General features: G+C 40.5%; 1 protein-coding gene across 1 annotated transcript; it reads right to left on the bottom strand.

Annotated features, from left to right (window-relative positions):
- Positions 1-105: 105 nt before the first annotated feature.
- Positions 106-21,930, bottom strand: LOC147260440 (uncharacterized). The gene is made up of 16 exons (XM_086205530.1): positions 21,750-21,930; positions 16,475-17,744; positions 15,827-15,862; positions 15,552-15,730; positions 15,221-15,392; positions 15,092-15,142; positions 13,721-13,828; positions 10,655-10,765; positions 8,440-8,513; positions 6,118-6,820; positions 5,683-5,847; positions 3,542-3,657; positions 2,409-2,513; positions 2,029-2,200; positions 1,832-1,873; positions 106-1,716 (listed from the first exon to the last, which is right to left on the bottom strand). The coding sequence occupies exons 2-16, from the start codon at positions 17,720-17,722 to the stop codon at positions 1,618-1,620; spliced, it is 3,381 nt and encodes a 1,126-aa protein (XP_086061656.1). The 5' UTR covers positions 17,723-17,744; positions 21,750-21,930; the 3' UTR covers positions 106-1,617.
- Between the last annotated feature and the right edge of the window lie 1,382 nt (positions 21,931-23,312).

Raw genomic sequence — 23,312 nt, 5'->3', positions numbered from 1 at the left:
ATTGTAAGTTGTTTTTTTTTTGTAACTTTCAATTCTCAGGAAATATGGGCCTTTGGGGAAAAAATCATGCATATTTCAGATGCTTTTGGGCATAAATGATGCTTTCAGTTGTGGAATTGAATATTAAAATGCAGAAGTGTGCTATTAACAGAGGTCTACATTCGCTGGTTGCATTTTCACACATAAAATCAATTTCACTGATATTTACTGGTACACGCATCTGTGTCATCCTTGTGAGTTGACCGATTACTCATTACACTCATCTATTTCATAGTCTTACCTATGTACGACAGTTTTCATATAACATATTGAGCATACAATATATTTTTAGTAAAAACAAAAAACAAAAATAGAGCTGGGTTTCGGCTGACAGACATTTTAAAGGGTTTATTACATTGGTTTGTTTTGCTTAAGAAGGGTTCTGAGTGACAAGAACTGGAAGAACCTCTGTGGCTGCCAAAATAAGAGCTGTAGTTCTCTAAAAACTTGGGATAGGAGACTCAATACGTCCTATGTTCGCTCCTTTAGCATAAGATACATCAGACCATCCTTTTTGAAAGGAAAGCAGGTAATGCCATCCAACAATTCCTTGCAGCAACAACTCTGAAAGTGAAGCACCACTCAGATCACCACCAAATAATCAATCAATACTATCATTAGCAAGGAACATAGATAATCATATATTTGACTTTCCACTTGCTCAACCTCTTAGATAAAAAAGCTATAACAAATACTAAGTGTATTATTTATATTTCATGTTTTCCTTGTGAATTTCACACAGGAACGTAGAATCCTGAATGTCTTTTATTGAAAGTTTACATCCATGCTTTATCCAAATCATGGCTCACACAAATGAAAACAGTACAATCTTATGACTATTGCACAATGAAATATACACTTTCCTGAACTGATTTTTACAGAAGCCTGATTTCCATCAATGGAAAATAATTGCCTACTTGTTCTTGAATTATATGGAAATAGGAAGCAAAATTCAAGTCAAAAGTTATGGCATAAATATAAGAACAAATTATAACCTCTTTAATATAGTTTGTTTTTTTTGTTTTAAAATCAACCACGAGAAAGATAAAAAAATAAGCATCTAAAATCACAAGGCGAGAGAGAGAGAGAGAGAGAGAGAGGTTTCATCGCCATACTAAAGAGCAACCTTGAGTACTGCTAAAAAACCTAAAATATCAACAATTTACAAGACTGGTCAGTGATTTAAGATGCTAAAACAAATCATAGTCTCATCTGATTTGTGAAATCACTGTGTCTTTACAAACCATAAAAGAAGCATGAGAACTGCTTCATAAACATAAATCTCATTACAACCCTGACTTCTGGAAAGGGTGCAAACAAAATACATTTTCTACACAATATTCTTCAGAATTGTTCGTCATTAAAGTCACACAAATTGAAGAATAATCAAAGAATACAGTTAAAAAAAACACAGAAAAGAGACAAATTCTTCACCCCTTCTTCAGAGAAAGTGATTGATTAGCTCAGTTTAAATCAGTGGTCATATTAAGGCAGGAGGTGTCCATAAATCCTGAAAAGGGTTGTGATGAACGGGGTGGGAAATCCCAGATTAGTCTCTTCTCCTGATTGTAACGATGTTCAAGGTCGACGATCATATTCGCTAATCTTCCTCTTGATGTGAGACAGTTTGGACCGCAGATATTTACTCCTTCTTTTGTTGATCTGGTACTCTGGGGACTACAAGAAAAGTAAAGCATATTCACAAATCTCTACTGTATTTCTGAAAACACACACACACACACACAACAACAACAACAACAACAACAACAACAATGGGGATGTGCATTTTTACCTTCTTGAGAGCCTTCAGCCTAGTGTATTCATCCATGGCATCCTGAGATAAGAGAGATCACAGTGAAAAGTGTGAAGAGAACATTCAGACAAGGCATCTTAAACCTTGTAATTTTTTTTAAATTTTTTTTTTGGGGGGGGGGGGTAGCTGTAGACCTTTTTTTAATCCAGATTGTAACCTGGCATGATAGTGCTTACCAAGAACTGTGGGCTGCCCTGGGGGTGCTGGTGCAGCTCTCTGTCCAGGTCCACCAGGTCCTGGTTTATCCTGTCCAGGTCAGCCTGCAATCTCTTGTACTCCTGGTGATCTCGGTCAAACTCCCGTTTGTAGTTCAGACGCTCTTGCTCATCCACAATGGAAGGGAAGAGACTGCAGAGGAGAACAGAAGGAAATTGCCTTCACATATTCATGTACGAGTAACTTTGACTATTAATATCTTCAACCAGATACTCTCACTTGCACTGAGTGAAATATTCATCGATTACAATCACAGAGGTTTTCAGCACAATATCTTTCTCAACCATCTCACATGGTTATGTCTGATCTCACATCTGACTGACATCATCTATGTACTTACCCGCTGAAGTCATCCTCCACTAGGTCATCTCCAGACTCTGCACCGGTGTCATAGTCCCTCAGTCTGGGCTTCAGGCCATCCACAGAGCTGCTGTTGTCAGAGTCGCTGTAAATACAGTCACAGATTTAAGCATCTATGTAGTGGTCTTTTGGAGTGGAAGCTGATAGTACAACCAGCTTCGACTGTCACAAACATGCAACTTGAAATTTCATACGAGATGTACGATCAACAATAATTAGACTACCAAAATGTATTCCCTGTGTGCGCATCATTATTCCCAGACATATATTTGCTGTCACAGTTAATGTTTTAGGAGATTAATTAGCCTCCAAAATAAACTACTGTCAAACAATGCTTTGTCAAATCGTTGGCTTTCAGGCAGAAAGTCAAATTCTGAATGGTTCTCTAGTAAATGAAGCTACTCTTCCACTTCTCCTAATACATGAATCATATCCATCCAAAATAACTTTCTGTATATGCTATAATCAAGAATAAACCCTCAAATGATCGTCATCAAGATCTAAATTGAGCTGAATCTTGTGATTTAGGATTTCAGCCTTGCAATAGAGACAAAAATGAAAAGCAAGCTATTCTTTATCATATTCTATATCTTTCTCTCCATTTACTTCCTTAGTTAGGTTGTCAGGCAACCAGATAGAAACATCGGGAAAATCTGTACTTATGAAGACAAACATATTTAATTCTGAATTGGAAAAAGAGTGAGCAGTGTTCATTATCAGACATCTAAAAATGCCAAAGCAGGAGTTAAGAAGAATAAAGTAATGCTGAGAATAAAACTTCAAAACATATGTAATGACTCATTTCAGCCTCATGGGAGCGCTGTTAACCTTACATGTGGAATTCTGTCCACACACCTAAACTTAACAAATATTCTTTCTATCAACACCATGTGATGACATTAGCACAGAAGGTCAGTAGTTACATAGAGATATACTGTATGTTCCGGTAATAGTAATACTAACGCCGGTAATAGTAATACTCACAGTTTTGAGGTTCATGTGCTATCTCTTTACTTTGAGCATGTTAATATTCAAAGTGAGAATGGATGACTGATACTTTCCCTGTAAATCAGAGATCTGATGTTAAATAAATACAGCATGATAGAGGCTTACCCTGGCAGGTAAAGAGGCTTGCTATGGTCCAGCTGGTCCAGATAGTTCCGGGACCCCCCAACTTTATCATTAGCGTCACGCACCAGCACCTCTGGGTCACCCGATACATTGTTAACCTGAAGCCAGACACCAGGTCAGTGTGTTGCCATTTATGTTTTTCAGGAAAATTAAAAAAATAAAAGTAGAAATACATGTAGCCTATGCCTGAAAACTGATTTTTAAAAGGAACTTGGAGGAACTCTACAAATGTTAACAGTTAAGGTCACTTACACATTTATGTTAGATAAAGAAACTGTGAAACAGGATTTTGGTTAACCTTTCATTTCTGCAGTTTTATAACTTTTTTTTTAAACCTTTAATCCCTGGGAGGGATTTTTTTCACCTGAAGGATTTTGCTTGCTTGAGGTCCAAGTAAAGTTTTCCTGAGGCTATCGTCATACTTGTCCTACTTCACCTTACAGCAACCTTTCTCACCACCATATGGTAAACACGCTGGTTGTGAGCACTGCCCAGCAGGACCAACCAGTTTCACAACTTCTTCATGCATGAATACTACCGAAACCATCACTAGCATCAACAGGAAGCCTGTGACAATGTCTGAGCTGTCTCCACCACAGAGGTTGTGCTGGGAAGGCAAAACCTGGAATGAAAGCTATGTTCATACGGAAGTTGTTTGCAAGTTTCACTTGTATTTTGGCCCTCTGCCGTCACATACAAACCATGTGACACCGTCCTTCTGGGAATGGACGAACACTGGGAGTAAGGCTCTTAGGCAAGTTAGATTTGAATGCTACTAAACAGAACCTTCTTCATTACTAGAACACATATTCCATAATGTGCAATCTTGCTGCTACCCACTAGGTATCAGGTGTATATACTGTTATTATAATTTGCATTTTTTCTAATCCATAATTTTTCATTTCTAAAAATTTTAACTATTTATTATACTGTTCGATTTTCTTTATTCTTGTAAAGTGTTTTTTTTTTTACATTCTTAACTAACATGACTCAGTGAGAGCCCTGCACAAGAATTTCTATGTGCCTGGATGGTCTGGTTTGTGCACAAATGGCAACTAAAAATCCTTGAGTCTTTGACATAGAAGAGTGTCTTCATGGGCCGCACCCAGAAACTACAACTGAAACTGTCCTCTCCTGCTCTACATTTCACTTGACACCACACACACACACACACACACACACACACACAGTTACTCTAATTAGGACATCCCATTGACTTCCATTCAAATTGACAGCTTAACCCAAGCCCTTAACCTAACATATTGACAACAAATTTAACGGCAAAATAAGAAATTATGTTTTGCCACATTGAGACCAGTCTTTGTTCCCGTGAGGATAAGAGGTTCTGGTAATTGTTTTTCTTACCCATTGGAGACCTTTTATGGTATAAACTCTGATACACAGCACGCAGGTGTGCACGCCAACACACACACACACACACACACACACACACACACACACACACAGCTTCTCATCTCTCTTTACAAATGTGCATCGGAAACAATCTGTCAGCAATCATTGCACATACATACATACTTTAAGTGTTACCTTAGGAAACCAGATTCATATTTCCCCGCTCAATGAGAGTGTAGTGATTATGTACATGAAAAAAAAATGCAAACAGTATACTTGACAAAATGCTGTCTTGGTTACTGATCACAAAACTTTTTTGTTGAAAGTAAGAGTAATTTCACTACATCAAAGCAGTGTCCCAATTCTCAGATTATCACTTATTATGTATCAGATTGTTTCATTTTGTCATTACAAGATGTTTGCATCAGTGTATAAACACATTTCCCAAATTAATTTGGTTGACTAACAAGTACTAACTGATCCAGTGTGAGAAGATGTTCTGATTGCACAACAGAGTATTTAACAATCCCAAAAATGTAAACTTGTGAAGTAATGCTGATCACCTTGTACTAAGGTGTTAGCTCAGCACCTGATGAACACAAAGTACTTATATTCTGCCAGTATACTGCAAGCTACACTGACTCCCTGCCATTTTGAATTGTTTTCCTCAACCAAAGTATTTAGGTAATAAACTTAAAGGAATAACTCAGGTGAGATTGTGTTTGTTGCTCTCCCAGCCTGGAAACCCAAGGTATATTTACAACACTCACCCACTCCCCAACACTGTGATGTAGACCATCATTGACGACCTTGACTTCCTCCCACAGAATACGCTCAGGGCCCCAGCGCCTGATGCTGGAGCGAGTCTTGACTGCAAACACCAGCAGGATGATGAGGCCCACAAACACCAAGAAGCCTAGAATGATGGCTATGGCCTGCAGGGAGCACAAGACTCATCATCATCAGCAATTCAAATAATAATTAACCTGTTGCTTGTTCTCCTCTTTTTCAGCAACACCATATCAAATCAACAACAAAATGAAGAACTCACAGAAAATTACATTGATTTTTCTCACTGAAAGTTAGTGAAAACTACTGCCGTTTCATTAGGTGTCACTACAGTATCTGTGATTCAGAAACTACAGGACAGAAAAATGGTACATATAGCCTTCCCTATAAACCCCATGAAAGAGAGCTTGTCCTACCTCTTGGGGCTCCACCACACAGTAATGGTATAGATACTGGTTGATGAAGATGCCCTGGGCCTGGTTCTGGTTCTGGTACTGGGCACAAAGCTGGCGGATCTGGTTGTAATAGATGGAACCAGTGGACTGGGCTGTTGGGTTTACTGCCACCAGGTACACAATGGTCGCGATGATCATCAGAAAAGCCAAAATGGCGCAGATGATGATCGCTGCTAGGTAGAACGATGCTGAGCGGGCAGCATTTTGTCTCGACACAACCAACACAAAAATTATGAGGACAGCTATGAAAGTAATGGCAGCAATGGCAATGATGAAACCTTTGCCAGCTTTAGGATCCATCTGTGCTGCCCCTCCATAGCCATAGCCGCCATATCCACCACTACCAATGGCACCTCCATATGATCCTCCATAACTGCCGCCGCCGCTGTATGAGCCCCCATATGAGCCACCGTATGAGCCGCCGTAACCTGGCATCAAGCCTCCAGCACCACCCATACCCATGAGGCTCATATCATAGTCCCATGCCAGGGTGGAGGCCACACAGGCAAACACAGCCACACACATGATGATGATGATGATACACAGGATCTTCATCACACCAGGTGGGGATGTCCAGCGATAGAAGTGGAGCATCTTGTCTCCTGGGTAGTAGGGAAAGGCTGGGTTGGACATGAGCTCACTGTGTCTGTGTCTGCTGCTGTGACTGCAACACAGGAGGACAGAGATATAGTCACTCACACACGGGAGAAATATTTGTCTCCAGAAGGACCTTTATGACAAATATCAAGTATCTTCAAAGGTTTTTTTTTTTTTAATTCTTACAAACATATGATGATTTCAGTTGCAACAAATGACAGAGGGCCACTGGCCTTGATGGAAATCTGTGCATTGAGTGCAACTCTTGTCCTTTTTCAAATAACAGTCTGTAAAAAGCCACACAGTGCCCATCTAAATTTACTACTGCAAACAAAATACTGCAATTTTGTTTTATTCTGTGTAAAACACCAATAATTTAAGGTGGTCATTTGAGGTCTGCTTTTACCTCAACTTATTTTAGCTAAACAAAAATCTGCAGATTAGGGTATTCTTTAGGTGACAAAATAAGCATCTAGATTTTCAAGTCTGTCCAAACAACACCTGTCTTTACAACTGCTAAAACTTTTTTAGGTAGAACTCGCTTGCTAGCAACCTGACTCCTGATATGACCTGCTGATCAACACCTGTCATCTTGCCTGGCCAGAGTGAACAAGATTGGTGACTTTAAGTAAGGTAAATAAAACATTTGTGGTTTCCACAAATGTTTGTCAGAATATCCAGTGAAGCTTCATGATTTCACTGAACACTGAGGGGAAAGAGGGCTGTCTTATCTCATTAGAAACTACAGGTACAGTATATTACTTTGCCCTACAAATGCTCATATCCAGGTCAATTCACAAAGTGAACAGCACTTATCTGATCATGTCAATACAGGTGATCAGAGGGCAGAACTTTATGTGAGCGTAAAAAGACAGCAGACTGACAAATATTGCCATATCTCATTGACCCAGGCTATCTTTAAAAACAATAATGTGTCCTTAATGACTTTTACGGTTAAACGAAGATTAAAAAATAAATATAACTGCATTAAAATTAGAAGGCCGGCATGGCTTAGAGGAAGAGTGGCCTTCTAGCAACCGGAGCATCGTTAGTTCAATCCTCACTTCCTCCAGTGACCATGTCCAAGTATCCTTGAGCAAGACACTGAACCCCTAATTGCTCCTGATGGCCCTGCGACTGACTTGGCGACCCATCCAGGGCCTACCCTGCCTCTCGCCCAATCCCCCGCATCTCTTAACAGATAAGCAGTGAAGAAAATGGATGGATGCAATACATTTCAGTCCATTCATTACAGACTAAATGAGGTTGATTAAGCTTAGTCTAATTCAAGTGTTATCATCAGTGACATTAGATGGACAACACACAATACTGTAGTATAACCTTATATCATATACTTACTCTTGAGATATGATATTGATACACTTATGCAAGATACTGATATCTTCTTACAGTAAACAGACCCCCCCCCCACACACACACACACACCTTTTGGTTACAATTTCAGTTTTTGTTAATTGAATGTGTGTGTTGAAACCAGTCACATTCCTCTCAGTTGAAAAAAAAATCAGAGGGAAGTTGACATCATAAATCACTGAATAGTGTATAATCAATGTTCACTTGAAAAGTCTTGCAATAAAATCATTATTAAAGAAGTGCTACACTGAGATGCCATCATTGTTGTAAAGACAGACAGAAAGACATGAAGTGAAATGGAGGTAAACTCACTGTTTGCTGCTGGACAAGTATGGTGGGGAGCTTTGTTTATTACTTGGCATACTGAAATCCACTTGGAACTCACTCTACAAAAGAAAAACACACAGTATAAAGTGACCTTTGTAAAATTTCCCATCACTCTCCTGCAAGCAACATCACAATCTGCTGTGGCGTGGATGAAACAGGCAACATCACAATCTGCTGTGGCGTGGATGAAACAGGCAACATCACAATCTGCTGTGGCGTGGATGAAACAGGCAACATCACAATCTGCTGTGGCGTGGATGAAACGGGCAGGTACAGTTACAATATTGTGTAACTGAGAGCCTTCCAGGCAGAGCTCAACTAATTTGTTACCTCATAGTTCCTTACTGTTCTGTTACCTGTAGAGTTCCACCCTCAGATGCTAAGGAGATTAGCTGCCTACTGCTCAATTAAACTCCTGCATTGAAGAGAAGGAACTTCAGAAATTGAGTTTATCATGCAACTTGATCAAACCTAAAAAAATATCAATATCATTTATTGGCCTTGTCACCCACCCACCCCCTGCCATTTGTGTACAGGGATCAATTAACTAAAACTACCAGCTAGAGTAGAATGTGAGCTAAAGTAACATACAAATAAATCATATAATCGTCAAAGAACAGTTGCATTTGACAGCTCAATCTCAATTGAGTCTGCCTGTGACTTTGACATTTAATGAGGACACACAGAAGGTCATCAAGGCAACTAGAGGATAGAACTCTAAAAATAAACCAATGATAAAAAAGAATCTCTATGGTCAAGCTGCCGCTCCCGTTCACCTGCCATCTTTCCCTCCATCAGAATTCTCAAACCTCTGCAGCTGTGCTGACAGCAGGCGAGAGAGGGAGCGGGATAGGGAGTGAGAAAGAGAGGCGATGTTATAAGATTAAAAAGATGTGACCCCTGTGAATAAGTAAAAACATTTAATCGATATGTCAATCAATATGTGTTGGTCAGAAGTGATATTGTGGCGTGTTGGTGTGACTGAATGAATCAATGTCAGTTACAATCTCTGATTCTCCGATCACATTCTGCATGTTTTATCAGCCACCACAGGAAGCGCTATATGACTACAACCATTGGGTCTTGGCCCTCAAGTGAGCTTCCTCTAATTGGACTTGAAATGTTTCTAAGTTGAAGCTCACTTTTAGCAACGTTTGGTTTTTTTTGTAAACTATAATATGAAATATGAGGGGGAAATTTTCAAATCAAAACTATGAAAATATTTTTTTCAAGATTAGAGTACGTATTGCGTCTCTAAAATTTCATCTTAAAAGAAAAACATCAATTTGAGATACTCAGTTTGACAAGCTAACTGCTAACATGCTAAAACACGACAAGCTCCTCAAGCACACACCTATAACATAGAGATGTTTCATTTTCTGTTGAATTCCAGGGCTCCTGCTTGTATAAAAGAGATGGGTTTTGATGGCTTTTATTAATACATTTCTAAAAGATTATTTGATTAGAATTAAAATGCAGCATTTTGTATTTAGGTTGTTGCCCTCTAAAGTATAGATGGAAACAGTGGTGTTGACTGAAACATGACTTATATTCCACATCTGATTTCTTTTAAGATTTTAAAAATTTGCCATGTGAAATTCCTACTCGTTTAGTCTTCAATTACTTTGCACCTTGCAAAATACCAGGTAGCTTTTGGAATCCAGCAGCCATAGTTGAGTTATGATGGATCAACCTGTCAACCCAAACAAATCCTCAAATATTGACCCAATCATTCAGCTACTGATCAGCTACTCAGCTGGTCAAACAGGCCTCGACTGCCTGTTGTTTGTGGTAAAACAAAGATCACGTAGCTGCCCGACTGCTACAGTGATCAACAATCCTCTCACATCATGCGGGCTGCCATAGTGCAATTCAGAACACTTCCACACTATTCCTTCACCAAGAGACCCTGTATGTTTACCGGCTGTTTTTGTTTTGTTTTGTTTTGTTTTTTGCCGCATGCTATAGACCGTACTGAGACGTGAAACACGTCAAAAACACCTATCCTGCTCCAAACAACGTAGGATTTCATCGTGTGAATGAGCTGATCCGAACTCCAAGCCAAAATTAAATTCTCACACAACACTAACAAACAACTCGGACGTCTCGAACGTGTTAAAACTCGACGGGAAACGTTAATGTTTAATAAAAATCGTGATCCATCATGTCCCTGACAATAAATTAAATCATTCAAACATACCTGCGTACGATCCCGATAGAGATGAGAGCGAAAAACACCTGTAAGCGCGCGCACCGAGCCAAGAGCCACGCCCACAGGTGTACGTTCCTGCTCAGGTCCTACTGGATTAACCTGTAGCAGGTTTCACAAGAGACCGTCACAGCATCACTGGAAGCTTGTTTCGGTTGTGACTGTCACATTAGAATGAATAAACTGATAGGACTTCATTAATAACTTACAGTCACGTGTATACCAATAGCATGTTTCAGTGTGTGTCCATGATAAGGACTGCTTTATGGGACACCGTGGACAATTGTGCCACCTAGAATTCCTCCAATCACAAACAAGCCTGAGCAATGACCCTCATAGCACATGTTGAGCTGGGATAGGCTCTAGTCCCCCCACAACCCATAACAGGATAAGCCGTAGAAAACGGATGGATGGATGATGTTGACTGTAAGAAATTGCCTTTCACAGTTGGATCTGTAAATTAGTCCTTCACTCATTTGGAAATATCACATGAAATGAAATATGACAACATGGCCAGCAGGAGTTACAACTTCTTCTTTTTTAAACTTAGCGCATAAAAATTATTTCTTACACATCAGATGACTTTTCCTACCCTCAGTGCAATTTAATTTGATTTAATTTAAATTTGATTTAACTGTAATTAAATAAGGAAAATAATGTGATGTGACAAGAGGTGCAAATATAGATATCTAGGGCAAGGAGTTACAAATAGACATCAGGTTTTGCTTCCTGTCCTTAAGATAAAAGCATTTTATGACTGAAGCTCAATGTGCAAGTCATACTCACATCAAAATCCCACTGAACTTAGTTACTTTATTTTAACATTATAAAATGAAAATTTTTAACATTGGTGATGAAAGTGTTATAAATCCTGTGAACATCACAGTGGCTCGTTGAATTTGTTCTCATCATTTCAAAGGACTTTAATTATTTGTGACTGATCAATTGGGGTCGGCGTGGTGGTGCTGTGGTTAGAATCAGAATCAGAATACTTTATTCATCCCCAAGGGAAATTCTGTCTAGCCAGTCGCCTCCGGGTTTCTAGCCCCAGCTGGAGCACGGGGTCTTTCTGTGTGGAGTCTGCATGTTCTCCCTGTGCCTGCATGGGTTCTCTCTGGGTACTCCGGCTTCCTCTCACAGTCCAAAGACATGCAAGAGGGGACTAGGATAATCAGACACTCCATCAGGGATGTCAAACTGATCCAGTAAAGGGCCAGTGTGGCTGCAGGTTTTCATTCCAACCAAGCAAAAGCAACACCTGATTCAACTTATTGGAATGAAAACCTGCAGCCACACCGGCCCTTTACTGGATCAGTTTGACACCTGTGCTCTAGATTGACCGCAGGTGTGGCTGTGAGTGTGAATGGTTGTCTGTCTATCTGTGTTGGCCCTGCGATGGACTGGCGACCTGTCAAGGGTGAACCCCACCTCATGCCAAAGGCTGCTGGGATAGGCTGCAGCCCCCCGCAACCCTTAACACAATCAGCGGTAGACAATGGATGGATGGATTAATGGATGATCAATTAGAACCTGGGGCTGAGAGGCTGCCATGGGGATACTTTCTTCCCAATGAATATATCTACGAGAAAACATTGCCAATGTTGAAAAACCTGACACAGTGAAGACTCGAGAGAAAGGAAAAAAGAAACAAAACACTGGTAGATCATCTCATCAGAGTGCCAGCTTTACTGTTATCAACGTAACAGAGAAGATGGTTAATGGACTAAGAACAGGACCTCAGCATGCATCTCACTTCCTCCGGTCACTCCAAACTCCAGCCAACTTACCTATCAGGCCAGTGTGAAGCCACACGTTGTCAATTGCTAAGAAACTTCTCAGATATTATACCGAGGGAATCATTTACCACCCAGCTTACTAATGACTATATAACAAAGACATTCTATCCTTTTTGTTGTATTATTTACTTTATTAATTTAACCCACTTCTTATTTTGATAAGAATACAACTAGATGATGGCTAATTTCCAGAAAGGTCTATCTCTAAAGTAATGACAAGTCAGGTCTACTACCATTAAGCTGATACAGTAACTAAATCTGACTAAAGACATCATCACCATGTAGTAATTCAAAGTATTCTACACTAGGATTGATCAGCAAAAAATATATATCTGCTGTTATCATACTTATTTAAAAATGTACCAAGTACAGATTTCATTCAATATTAAAAATCAGAGTTTCAAGTCCCTTGAAGAAGTGTGCTTAAAATGAACTACACATCAAAATGGGATATGTAACTTTGAACAAATCTATCTGTTGTGTAATTCTAATCTTGTTTTAGTTCTAAAATCATGAGCCTGGGTAGAAGAGAAACAAGGAATGGTGAGTGTGCTCGATGGCACTCAAACTCTGCATTAGAACTGACTGTGATTCAAGTTCAAGAAGGCAAAACACAAGGATTGAAAAAGTCTTTCATTGTCATACAGCAGCTGGAATGGAGCACAAAGAAAACAATGCAGAATCACAGTATAAAATGTGATCGTATAAAAAAAAGTTTTTGAAAAGGAATAAAAATAAGAAAATAACACCCATCTGTTCCATTCATCATTGTGATTGCAGTGACAGGATTGAGAGGAAATTCATCCACTCTCCTGCTTGGAGATCCGTGATTAAACGCTAACTCTGTGCTTCACAGTTCCACACAACTATCAGATGAAAGAAAATTACCATAAAAATCAGTAATGATGACGGTTATGACAGGTTGAAAAAAAACAACAACCTGGAACTACTGTAAGTTTTTGACTTCAAACCCTTGAGCCCTACTTCAATTTTACCACAATTAGTATTTCTCTGTGGTGGCATGCCGTGCCAAAATCATCCCCATTTCTTCCAAACCTGGGTGGGTAATGTTTCTCCCATGATGACATTTCTATCAACTGTAATCTCCATAATGCTTCAATGTGATGATAGTATAACTGCCAACAGTCCGATGTGATGAGCGGTAGTTTTTATGTCTCACACTCATTCACTCTACATGTCAGTACTGACGGACACAGCCTGAGTTCCAAGTGTGTTGGTTGCGGTGACGTGTTTAGTTGACATCCCTCCGGTCCGTGGCCTGGTTGTACTCCTGAATCATCTGCTTGATGTGAGAGAGTTTGCTTTTCAGGTACTCACATCTCTCCCTTTTCTCCACATAAGTGGGGTCCTGATACCAAAAGGAAAACAAAAGAAGAAACAGGGTAAATAAAGAAATTGTTATCTTGTTCAAGCTGTGACTATCAGGGATCAAATTAATTCAAAATTTTTAATGACTTGCATGTGAAATACAATGCAAGACAAGACAGTGGCGTATATACTGTATATACAGTACAGATCTTTTTTCAGCAAACCAGACAAACATGATCACACCATAAAGCAGACTATTTTAATGGTGAACCATTTCTAAAAGACAAAGGTTTTTGCCCTGAAACAGTCGAGCAAAGAACGAGCAGCAAGCTGCTGTAAAAACTGGACAAATGGATCAGTTGTGCCTTTGAGTCTGCAGGTCATTTCTCCCGTCAGTGTCAAGTCCTGCACTGACTGACAGTGAGTGGACAGTCAGCGCAGATGCCTCTGCAATGATGAAGGTCTGCCTTTCATCTGTAGCTATGTGTTAAAGATCAGCATTGTAACAGGTAGCAACATACCCTATACCATAGCTTGACATGCACCTCCCTGGAAATGTACCTTGGAATTGTGTCAACACACCGCCAAAGCTGACTGGTTGTCTGATTAATTCTGCCTATGCACTCCATCTCCTCCTCTGGTCTCAGCCCTTTTTAGCCTAACATTTATTTCAGAAAATGGGACTTTTGTTTAATGTTAGCTAGTGCTTTGCTAGTTCCAAATTCAAAATTATAATTATTGGAAGTTCATGAAGGAACTCTATACAGCAGCAAGGAAACCCCACCATGAACTAGTGTTGTGGCAGTGTAATTGCAGTGCGACCCAATTAGACTGGCACAGAATTATAATGCTTGTGATTAGGTCCTATGATTAGAGTACCGCACACAATCCCCGTAAACTCAACATGCAAATGTAAACCAATCTGACTCTCCTATGGTTCCCTGCTGATAACAGCTCCATGTCTGCACTCTGGCTTGCAATGCACTCTTACTTAATCCTTTGAGTTGCTGGGACTTACTTGACTGTTGCCTGTAGACTTTATTTCTTTTTCCTGTTACCAACCAACCAAAATTTTCTTAAATTGTTTTCAATATCAGAAGACAGCCGTAAATAGCACTAATTGTGGGCAGGTAAGAGTTGTGTTTGTGTGTAGGTAATGAGTTACATCATTGTGCTGGAAAAGGGGTGAAAATTTGTATATTCACTTCAATGGAAGCTGGAGCTGATGACTACCACATGTTGCTGTAAAGTAACTTGAGCCAGGATTGAATACCAATTGGATCAGTAACCATTTTTTACTTACAGCCTTCTTCCTCTTATATTCAAGCAAAATGTGATTGATCCGCTCTTTCTCCTGGAAGAAAATGAAGATGTTACTGGAGATAGTGATCCAGTGTATTTTTTTAGGAAGGCAGTGGGGTGAGGGCTGTACCATTTGGCTAGAAGGCCGGGAGGGCAGGTTCTGCATCATCTCGTCCATCTCTTCGAATTTTTTGGCCATGGCCTGAACTTCAGCATGTAGCTCCTTGTACTCAGCATACTGGTCATTGAATACAGCTTTGTACTGGTCCCTCTCCTCTTCAGAGTGGATAGTTGGGTACTTCCTGTAGAAAAGATAGGAGTCAAAACATTTTATCGGGCCACTAGAAACATTCACATTACAGCTCAATGAGTATCTGTATCCTAGTGGCTCCTTCATCCATTCTGTCTTGTGTCTGAAAACAGCAGAGAAGCTTTGTAAAACGATGTGACTAAATACTCACGCCACATAGTCAGCTATAACAACAGGTTTGGGGATGTGTCCAGCTGGGATGTGACCTCTGAGGATCTCTGGCTCCATCGTCATCAGAGGGGCGCCCGAGGAGTTGGTTGCTGCATCCATGATGTCTGGCTGGATAGTTGGGAGAGGAGTACGCGCCGAAATCCTAGAGCCTGAGCCCAGCTGCAGCAGATGTGCAGAAACATATGTTAAGTTCACACAAATGTGTTTAAGGTGATACCTGCCAGAACATTACACATGCATTCAAATCAGACTTACTATTGATAAAGGCACTGAGGATGCAGTGGTTTTCATCTAGGATTGTGATGGGAAGAAAAGATGGAGAGAGACTTGTTAGATGACGTTTCCAGTGTCACTTCAAAACAAGGCAATAGTCAAATAAACATCCCTGCTTTTTTTATTGTTGATCACTTCCTACAAGTCATTGTGCTTTTAGTTTTCGTTGTAAGGATAACAAAACCAATAGATGAGTGTAAGGCCAATTAAAATTCATCATCTTGATTAGTGTGCATGTAACTACAATGTATACAATGCTGGTATGGCCGATCTAAACCTCGGCAGTGTCCCAAGCATTCCAAGTGCCATGAATTATATAGGATCTGACTCATGCCAAGCTTAAAAACTTTATTTTTCCCAAAATGTAAAATGAGACATGTAGAATAAAATAATGTTGATGAAATGTGAACGCACAATGTATATATTCTGTTCAAGTATAAACAAACAACATAGAGGGAACAGTGTTGCTGTGGTTACTATTTCATGTCTTTTGCTTTAGTCTCTTTTTCTACTTCATCACCACCAAAACAATGCTATAGTGCAGTTGCTTGAACACAATCAGGGTGAATTTGCAGAAGTGTTAGCAAGTTTTTGGTCGGAGTGAAAGGGGTTAGATACAGAACTTCGTACCTCCTGTGCGAGCTCCTCCCTCCTCATCCTTGCTGCTTCATGCCTCCAAAGTTTCAGACACACTCCTGCACTAATGAAGTAAAGTGCCATGGTGATGAAGAGGAAGACTAGAGCTGCATTCTGACCAGCCTCAGTGCGGCAGAAGGCCCCATTGACTCCATTGTTGAAAACCGGCATGTTGCACAGACCTCCGCGGGTGGTATCCCTCAAATATACTATTCCTGCTGCTAAATAGAGCACTGCCAAGACCAGATTGATTGCGCACTCTGTCAGGGGCCACCAAGAGGAGTCTAGAAGGATTGCCCTGTAGTATAAGGTCATTCCAAGGACTACAAGAATTACAGTCACTATCCATGCAAGACCAGCCACCACTAGCACAAAAGGCGTCTTAGGGCCTGTGTAGTAACCGCCCCCATATCCATATGCACTTGCGCCCCCACCTAGCCCCCCATACAACTGTGGCTGGGAGTATCCATACATATTGAACCATTCGTTGTCCTTGTGTACATAAGCACAGACGCATGCAAACACAGCAGCTCCAAGCAGCAGCTGTACACAGCCCAGGATCCTCAAAAGGCCGGCCCAGGACTTCATGTAGGCATAGCGCAGGTGATACTCCTCCACCCGCTCCTGGTAGGTTTGAGCAGAGAGGTTGGTGGGCACCGCTGATGCAGAATCAATGGCTTCTGAACCCAGTAGTAGGCCATCCCGCTCTTTCTGAGAAGTGTAGCTTCCACCAGAACCACCATAGGGATCCTGGTAGGAGCCAGGAAGAGAAGGAGATGGAGGGGCAGAGTGGGGGGGTGAACAAGGGATTCCCATTGTTGTGTGGCCATTGCCACTCTTAATGGATGAAGGTGCAGCAGAGTGAGGTGTTATAGATGATGGGGGCGACCAGCCCTTGCTGCCACGGTTGCCACTGTTGCCACGGAAGAAGTTTTTGACTGAGTCTGGGATGAAACGGTGGACTGGCTTGATGTCCATGGCATCACAATCATCCTCCAATGGCTCATTTTGCTCATCGTCACTTGGTGGATAGAACGACACAGGCCCAAAAGCAGGCTGTGCTGGTAGAGGAGGAGGAGGTAGGTTGTCTAAACTGAAAGCTGAAATGGCTCCATGCAGAGGGGCTGGGGGCGGAGGGAGATCTTGATCCCGACACAATGAGCCCACTGGGACTTGGTCATAATGTGGGATCTGGCGCACCCGGTCGAACCTGGTGACAGAACCACCTCCCCCTGAAGACATCGGGATCTGTTCTCAGTTGTCTCTGCAAAGAAAAACACACCAAGGACAAGATATTAAAGGTTGTCCAGGACGAGTGGCTCTTTTGTTGGGAAAGTGTTGCGTGGTGGGGGGTCCGTCTGGCTCTGCAGCCCAGAAAAAAAATGTTCTAACTACACTGTACAAGCCAATGAGAGAACAAACAACCGCACAGCTGGAAAGATGACTTCATAGACTTAAATTAGCTTATAAGCTGTGTAAATGTCTAAAACTCAACGTACTTCATTCGCCACTTCTATAATGATAATAATATCTAAGCACCAAGTACAAGGCATCTGTCATAAACCCGATAGATTAGGAATAAAATCAGAGATGGTCTTCCATACAAGCATTACTCACAAATGTGGTTATTCATGTCTGTACCTGGTAGGGGTGCAATGATTCATCGGCTGTAATGTGTAACATATGGCTACAGCCTGTATCGGTAAAACACAAAACATCAATCACAGATACATCAATGTGATATGTTATGTATTGATGTATCTCAATATATGTATATGTTTCCATTTTGGCATCAATGAACTGCCTTTGTTCTTAATTTGTCCTTTTTTCTCTCTTCTTCCACCATTTTCTCTCAGTGATTGACATGACACCTAAAGCCACCTGTTTCTGCTCGTCATTTCCTCAAAAGTGTGCAAAATGTGACGATTTGACATCATGCCACCAAATATTTAAGCAAGAGTGTAGTTTTTACAAGAAATTAAAAATTACAGTTTGACCAAAGTGTTTTAGCTCAGGTCACAAAAACATTATTAGGAGACACATATGTTTACAGTAAAAACAATAATAGTGGAAAAAATTAAGACTAAAACAAACCCACAAAAATCTTTGTTCAAATGATTTCGATTAGATGAATCGTAATCAATCATTGTTCAAAATTCATCAGATCATATCTGTTGGCATGCATCCAGATGTGTATCGAACTGGCCGCTGCGTACTTGACATTTTATATCCAGAGAAGTGACTTTTGTGCCTGGACAACTGAAGGTAGTAGTTTTAATTTTCCAAAGGGCATGTACATCAAAAGCAAATACTGAGCCCCAACAGATGTTTGAAATATAGTCTGATGGCAATGGGCAGAGCATTCACAGCAGTTAATTGCAGTGACCTGCCAATGTTGTGACACCAAGGCCTGGTGAAGTAAGCAACAACAACAAGGAAACACAATCATCTAGCAACTAGTAAACAAGTAAATGATACCAAAGATCATCTGATCATGACTGACCCATGAAATGAGAGCTGGGCACAATATTTGCCCTGTATTTTTAACAATGGACTGAACACAACAAAAGCCACAGGAACCTACCAGAAAAAAAAGGAACATGGCGAAAAAAAACATTTAGCCGAAGCTGACACTATCTGTGACCTGAATCCTCTGAGTGTGGCTCCTCACCTGAGTCAGCTGGAATGCAGAAAGACTGACTTTCAGCAACAGATGCACACATTCACTGACTTCCTTTGTTGCAAAATTAAGAAGAAGTAAGCCTTCAATATTCCACAGTTAACCTTGGCTTAGGTCTGACTCATCCACTATTCAGTTTTCAAAACAACCTCATGCTGTTTTTACATTTTTGTACTATAACTGAAACATGTAGGGAAGGGCTTTTCAGATATCTTGGAAACAAAGAGCATCTAAAATAGTCAGTTTTCAGTAGCAAGAGTATCACTTAGTCCAATTCAAAGGAGGAATTGATAAGAACTGTAATCGCTGAGGAGAACTGAAATCAAAAATTGCAAATGATGACCAAGCCATCTCTCCACCTAGTTTACTCTGGGTCAAAAAAATATGAACGTCGTCACATTCAAATACCTCATAGAAATCAGCTAAATATTACTTTATCACCTTTGAGATAATGTGTTCCTCAGTGTTGGAGGCAACTAAATGCTCCATTTTTTATAACGGGTGACTTTTTAGGCAAGCATGTCAAAAGATGCCGATACAGTTTAATAGTGCCACATTAACATCTTAAAGAATTATGATGATAATAATAATGCATGCGCCATAAGTATTTTCTTTCCAATCCAATCATTTAGATTAAAGTCAGAATTATTAACCTGTTAATTTCCATGATTATACAGTTGCCAGCTTATCTTCCTGACACTACTATGTGCATTCCTCATCACAAACAAGGGACCTTGTCTTGTTATCTCTCTCTCTCTCTCTCTCTCTCTCTCACACACACACACACACACACACACACACACACACACACACACACACACACACACACACACACTATTTGATAATAACCCAAGCACCAGACCAGACTAATGCATTTCACCACTAGATACCTCACTTTACATGCAGCAGAGTGCTGTTACATAGCTGCACCCACAGTCATGGAAAATCCATCCATCCATCCATTTTCTTCCACTTATCCTGTTAAGGGTCGCGGGGGGGGGGGCTGGAGCCTATCCCAGCGGCTTTGGGACCAGAGTCAGGGTTCACCCTGGACAGGTCGTCTGTTCATCACAGGGCCAACACATATACACACTCACAGTTATACCTACGGTCAATTTAGAGAATCCAATTAGCCTAGTCCCCTAGAGGAAGCCGGAGTACCCGGAGAGAACCAATGCAGTCACAGGGAGAACATGCAAAATCCACACAGAAAGATCCCGTGCCCGAGCCGGGACTCAAACCCGGAACCTTCTTGCTGTGAGGGAACAGTGCTAACCACTGCACCACCGTGCCGCTGTCATGGAAAATACTGCCGCAAATTCTTTCAGCACCATGAAGAAAATCAACTGAACAGAGTCCTGCTATACTCTGTTAATTTAGCAGCATTCAGTCTACAACTGCAACATCACAAATACAAACAAACTGCCCGAGAGAAAGGTAATCTGTTACTTTGGACTTTCTTGGAATTTGTACCATGAGAAAAGAGGTTGCCTGAAGAATTTGTGAACCCTAGTTTGGACTATTCCAAGCATTCTCCCTGAAAATCAATGAACCAACTAAATCTGTTGGCAACCTGCCCATATGGCTGATTGATCATAATTTCTGAGTCGTCATGGATTAGTCCTCTTCGGAAGTAGATTGTTGCATGAGTATGACATACAGCACCGACCTGTGCAGCAGTGACACAAGTTAGTTTCCTCCAACATGGCCCATGAGCAACATGAAATCTGGACCTCTGAAAAAAACAACAAAGCCAGATTTGTGCTCATTTATGTGTTTGTGCAAGGTAGGTGGCTTCTGGTGTTGCTATGCTGAGTTCCACTTATCTACATGCACCTTGCAAAAGCATGCACAACTAATAGAAATCTACAACAAAAACCTGCCAGGGAAAAAAATAAAAGAGAGATGGTGGTCAACAGGAAATACAGCCCACCCATCTTCACACCCTCAACTACTTCTGGTGACTTGTGACCTGTGCATCGGGGAACCCAAGTCTAATCATCCAGGATTGCATGCAGGTACATTTTCACGCTGCCATTAATTTAAGGCAGAGGACTGATTAATAAAGCTATTCTAATATCGTTGGTATGAGTATGCATGCACTCCTTTAAAATGTCCACATTTGATCCTCTGGAAACTGGTATCCGTACAAGAAATGCCAAATGGACATTTACTACCCATTATAGTCACACTAACCGGTTAGCACATGCACATCTTCAAACCTGACCACCATCACGGTCCACACATGAATGCCAGGTTTGACCACCTGCTACAGTTTTCTTAATTCAAATTCACCAAGAAATGAAATGCGTTCTTGGGAAATAAAATTGAACTAAAACTTTACCTTTAAAAATAAGCAGGTAAAACAACTTAAGAGGCCAACAGACGAATAAAATGTTTGGCAAATAAGTTTAGATTTCTATTGCTGGAACAAGGAGGATGCACCTCCAAGAAAACGTTGTACAACAACGCAGCCTACTTAAGTACAATCAGAACCCACAAGAAACTCTTCTCGGTGCCTTTAAGTACAAAACTCCGGTTATGTAAAGACAAAATACCACTTTATTCGACATTAAGACGCTGACTTACCTGTTGTTCTGTCTTCGTCTATTTTCTCTGTTTGACGGGCAACAACATCCTCTCAGCCTCCCGAAGTGCTCGACACTGTCGAACTGATCCCAGGTCAGCCGTCAGGCTCAAGCGGACTTATGAAGCATTTTGAAAGCAGTAACAACTGACCCAGACTCGGTGCATGCTAAACCCTCCACGACGAAACTCACCTTGCCCGTCCAACCGGCCTTACGGTGCGTTCAATGACTCGATTCACGTCCGACTTCTCAGCTTCGAAATGATAAAACTAAACCACGACCATGGTGCGTAGGTTTATTCCGCCGCTAGGAGGGATACGTTATTGTAATTAGGGCCTGAGCCTGAAGGTACTTCAGGCGAAGACCCTATTATGTTTGCTCGGCAGAGCAACACATTAGCAGCACTAAAAACACTAATTTTTCGTTTATTTTCCTACAATTTCACTCTTAGAGAGAATTTGGTGTGTTGAGGGTAGCGACTATTCAAAGGCTTCTCTTTTTTTTCCTTCTCGCTTTTCTGAGAGGATTGAAAGTTGCATTCTGTGCCATTTTTAAAATGTGGATATATTGAAGTGGTAATAAAACTTAAGGATCCCCTCCACAAACACACACCAAATATTGAAAACAAAATATTTTAATGAATACATTAATGGCTGTTTAACAGGGGTTTTGCAGAAAAAAGACAATCAATCATTCAATCAAGCTTTATATATATTTTTTTTATTTTATTTTATTTTATATATATATATATATATATATATATATATATATATATATATATATATATATATAAAATAAAATTGGACAGCTCATAGTGGGTTTGGAGAGAGCCCATGATACTTGTTTGCAGATCCATCCATAAGAATTCTTAAAAGAGCTTTAAAAGTGCTCATGCATGCAGTGACAAACATTGAACTCCCACTAGTATATGCTAGTGAAGCTGTCTATGGATAGAAGTGCTTTACTTGACAATATTAAGTTATTATCTTCACAAAAGTGACAAATGTTTGGCAAACAAAGAGTTGCTATCTGTGACATCTGCATTCATATCACCAATAATGTACACACTGCAGGAGATATTGTCTTGAATAAAAGCATTTATAAAAGCAAGCCTATCAAGATGTTCATCTTCATTCTCCCTGGACTCATACGCCGTGTAGACATTAAGAATAATAAAATCATTATCTTTTTGTGTACATTGTACAACAACACACCAGTCTACTTAAGGTAGAAAACTTTTTAATCATAGCATCAAGGTTCTTGCTCCAGAGAATAGCCACTCCTCCTGGAACACTTTCAAATCTTTAAAATACCATCATGCTTCTCTCCTATTCACAAAATTAAATTAGGCATCCGTGATGGTTTTTATTTACATGACACTTACAATTTGCTGACATGATGTTAAGTGGTTAGCTTTGAACAGTCCACACTGAGCAGTCAAGCTGCTGGCAAGTGTCAAGGCTTGCTAGTTGGTTTGACAGCAGGTCATGTATAACCACTGCAAAGACATTTGAGGCAGCAGGTATCCTCAACATGATTTGCCCATGTAAAAACTGAAACAAGG

This window comes from Aulostomus chinensis, chromosome 6 (genome assembly GCF_037954235.1).
Source record: "Aulostomus chinensis isolate RoL2024-O1b breed Wild chromosome 6, RoL_Achi_v1.0, whole genome shotgun sequence".
NCBI lineage: Eukaryota > Metazoa > Chordata > Actinopteri > Syngnathiformes > Aulostomidae > Aulostomus > Aulostomus chinensis.
This window is presented reverse-complemented; position numbering and strand designations above follow the sequence as displayed.

Bases quoted from the DNA above. Each gene is read 5' to 3' on its own strand.
- LOC147260440 (XM_086205530.1), bottom strand. From the start codon at position 17,722: ATGTCTTCAGGGGGAGGTGGTTCTGTCACCAGGTTCGACCGGGTGCGC. The intron at 8,514-10,654 runs GTATGTTTGAAT...TTTCTTTTGTAG, and splicing joins TCTATCGGGATCGTACGCAG to AGTGAGTTCCAAGTGGATTT. The intron at 3,658-5,682 runs GTGAGTGTTGTA...GTCTGGCTTCAG, and splicing joins ATCACAGTGTTGGGGAGTGG to GTTAACAATGTATCGGGTGA.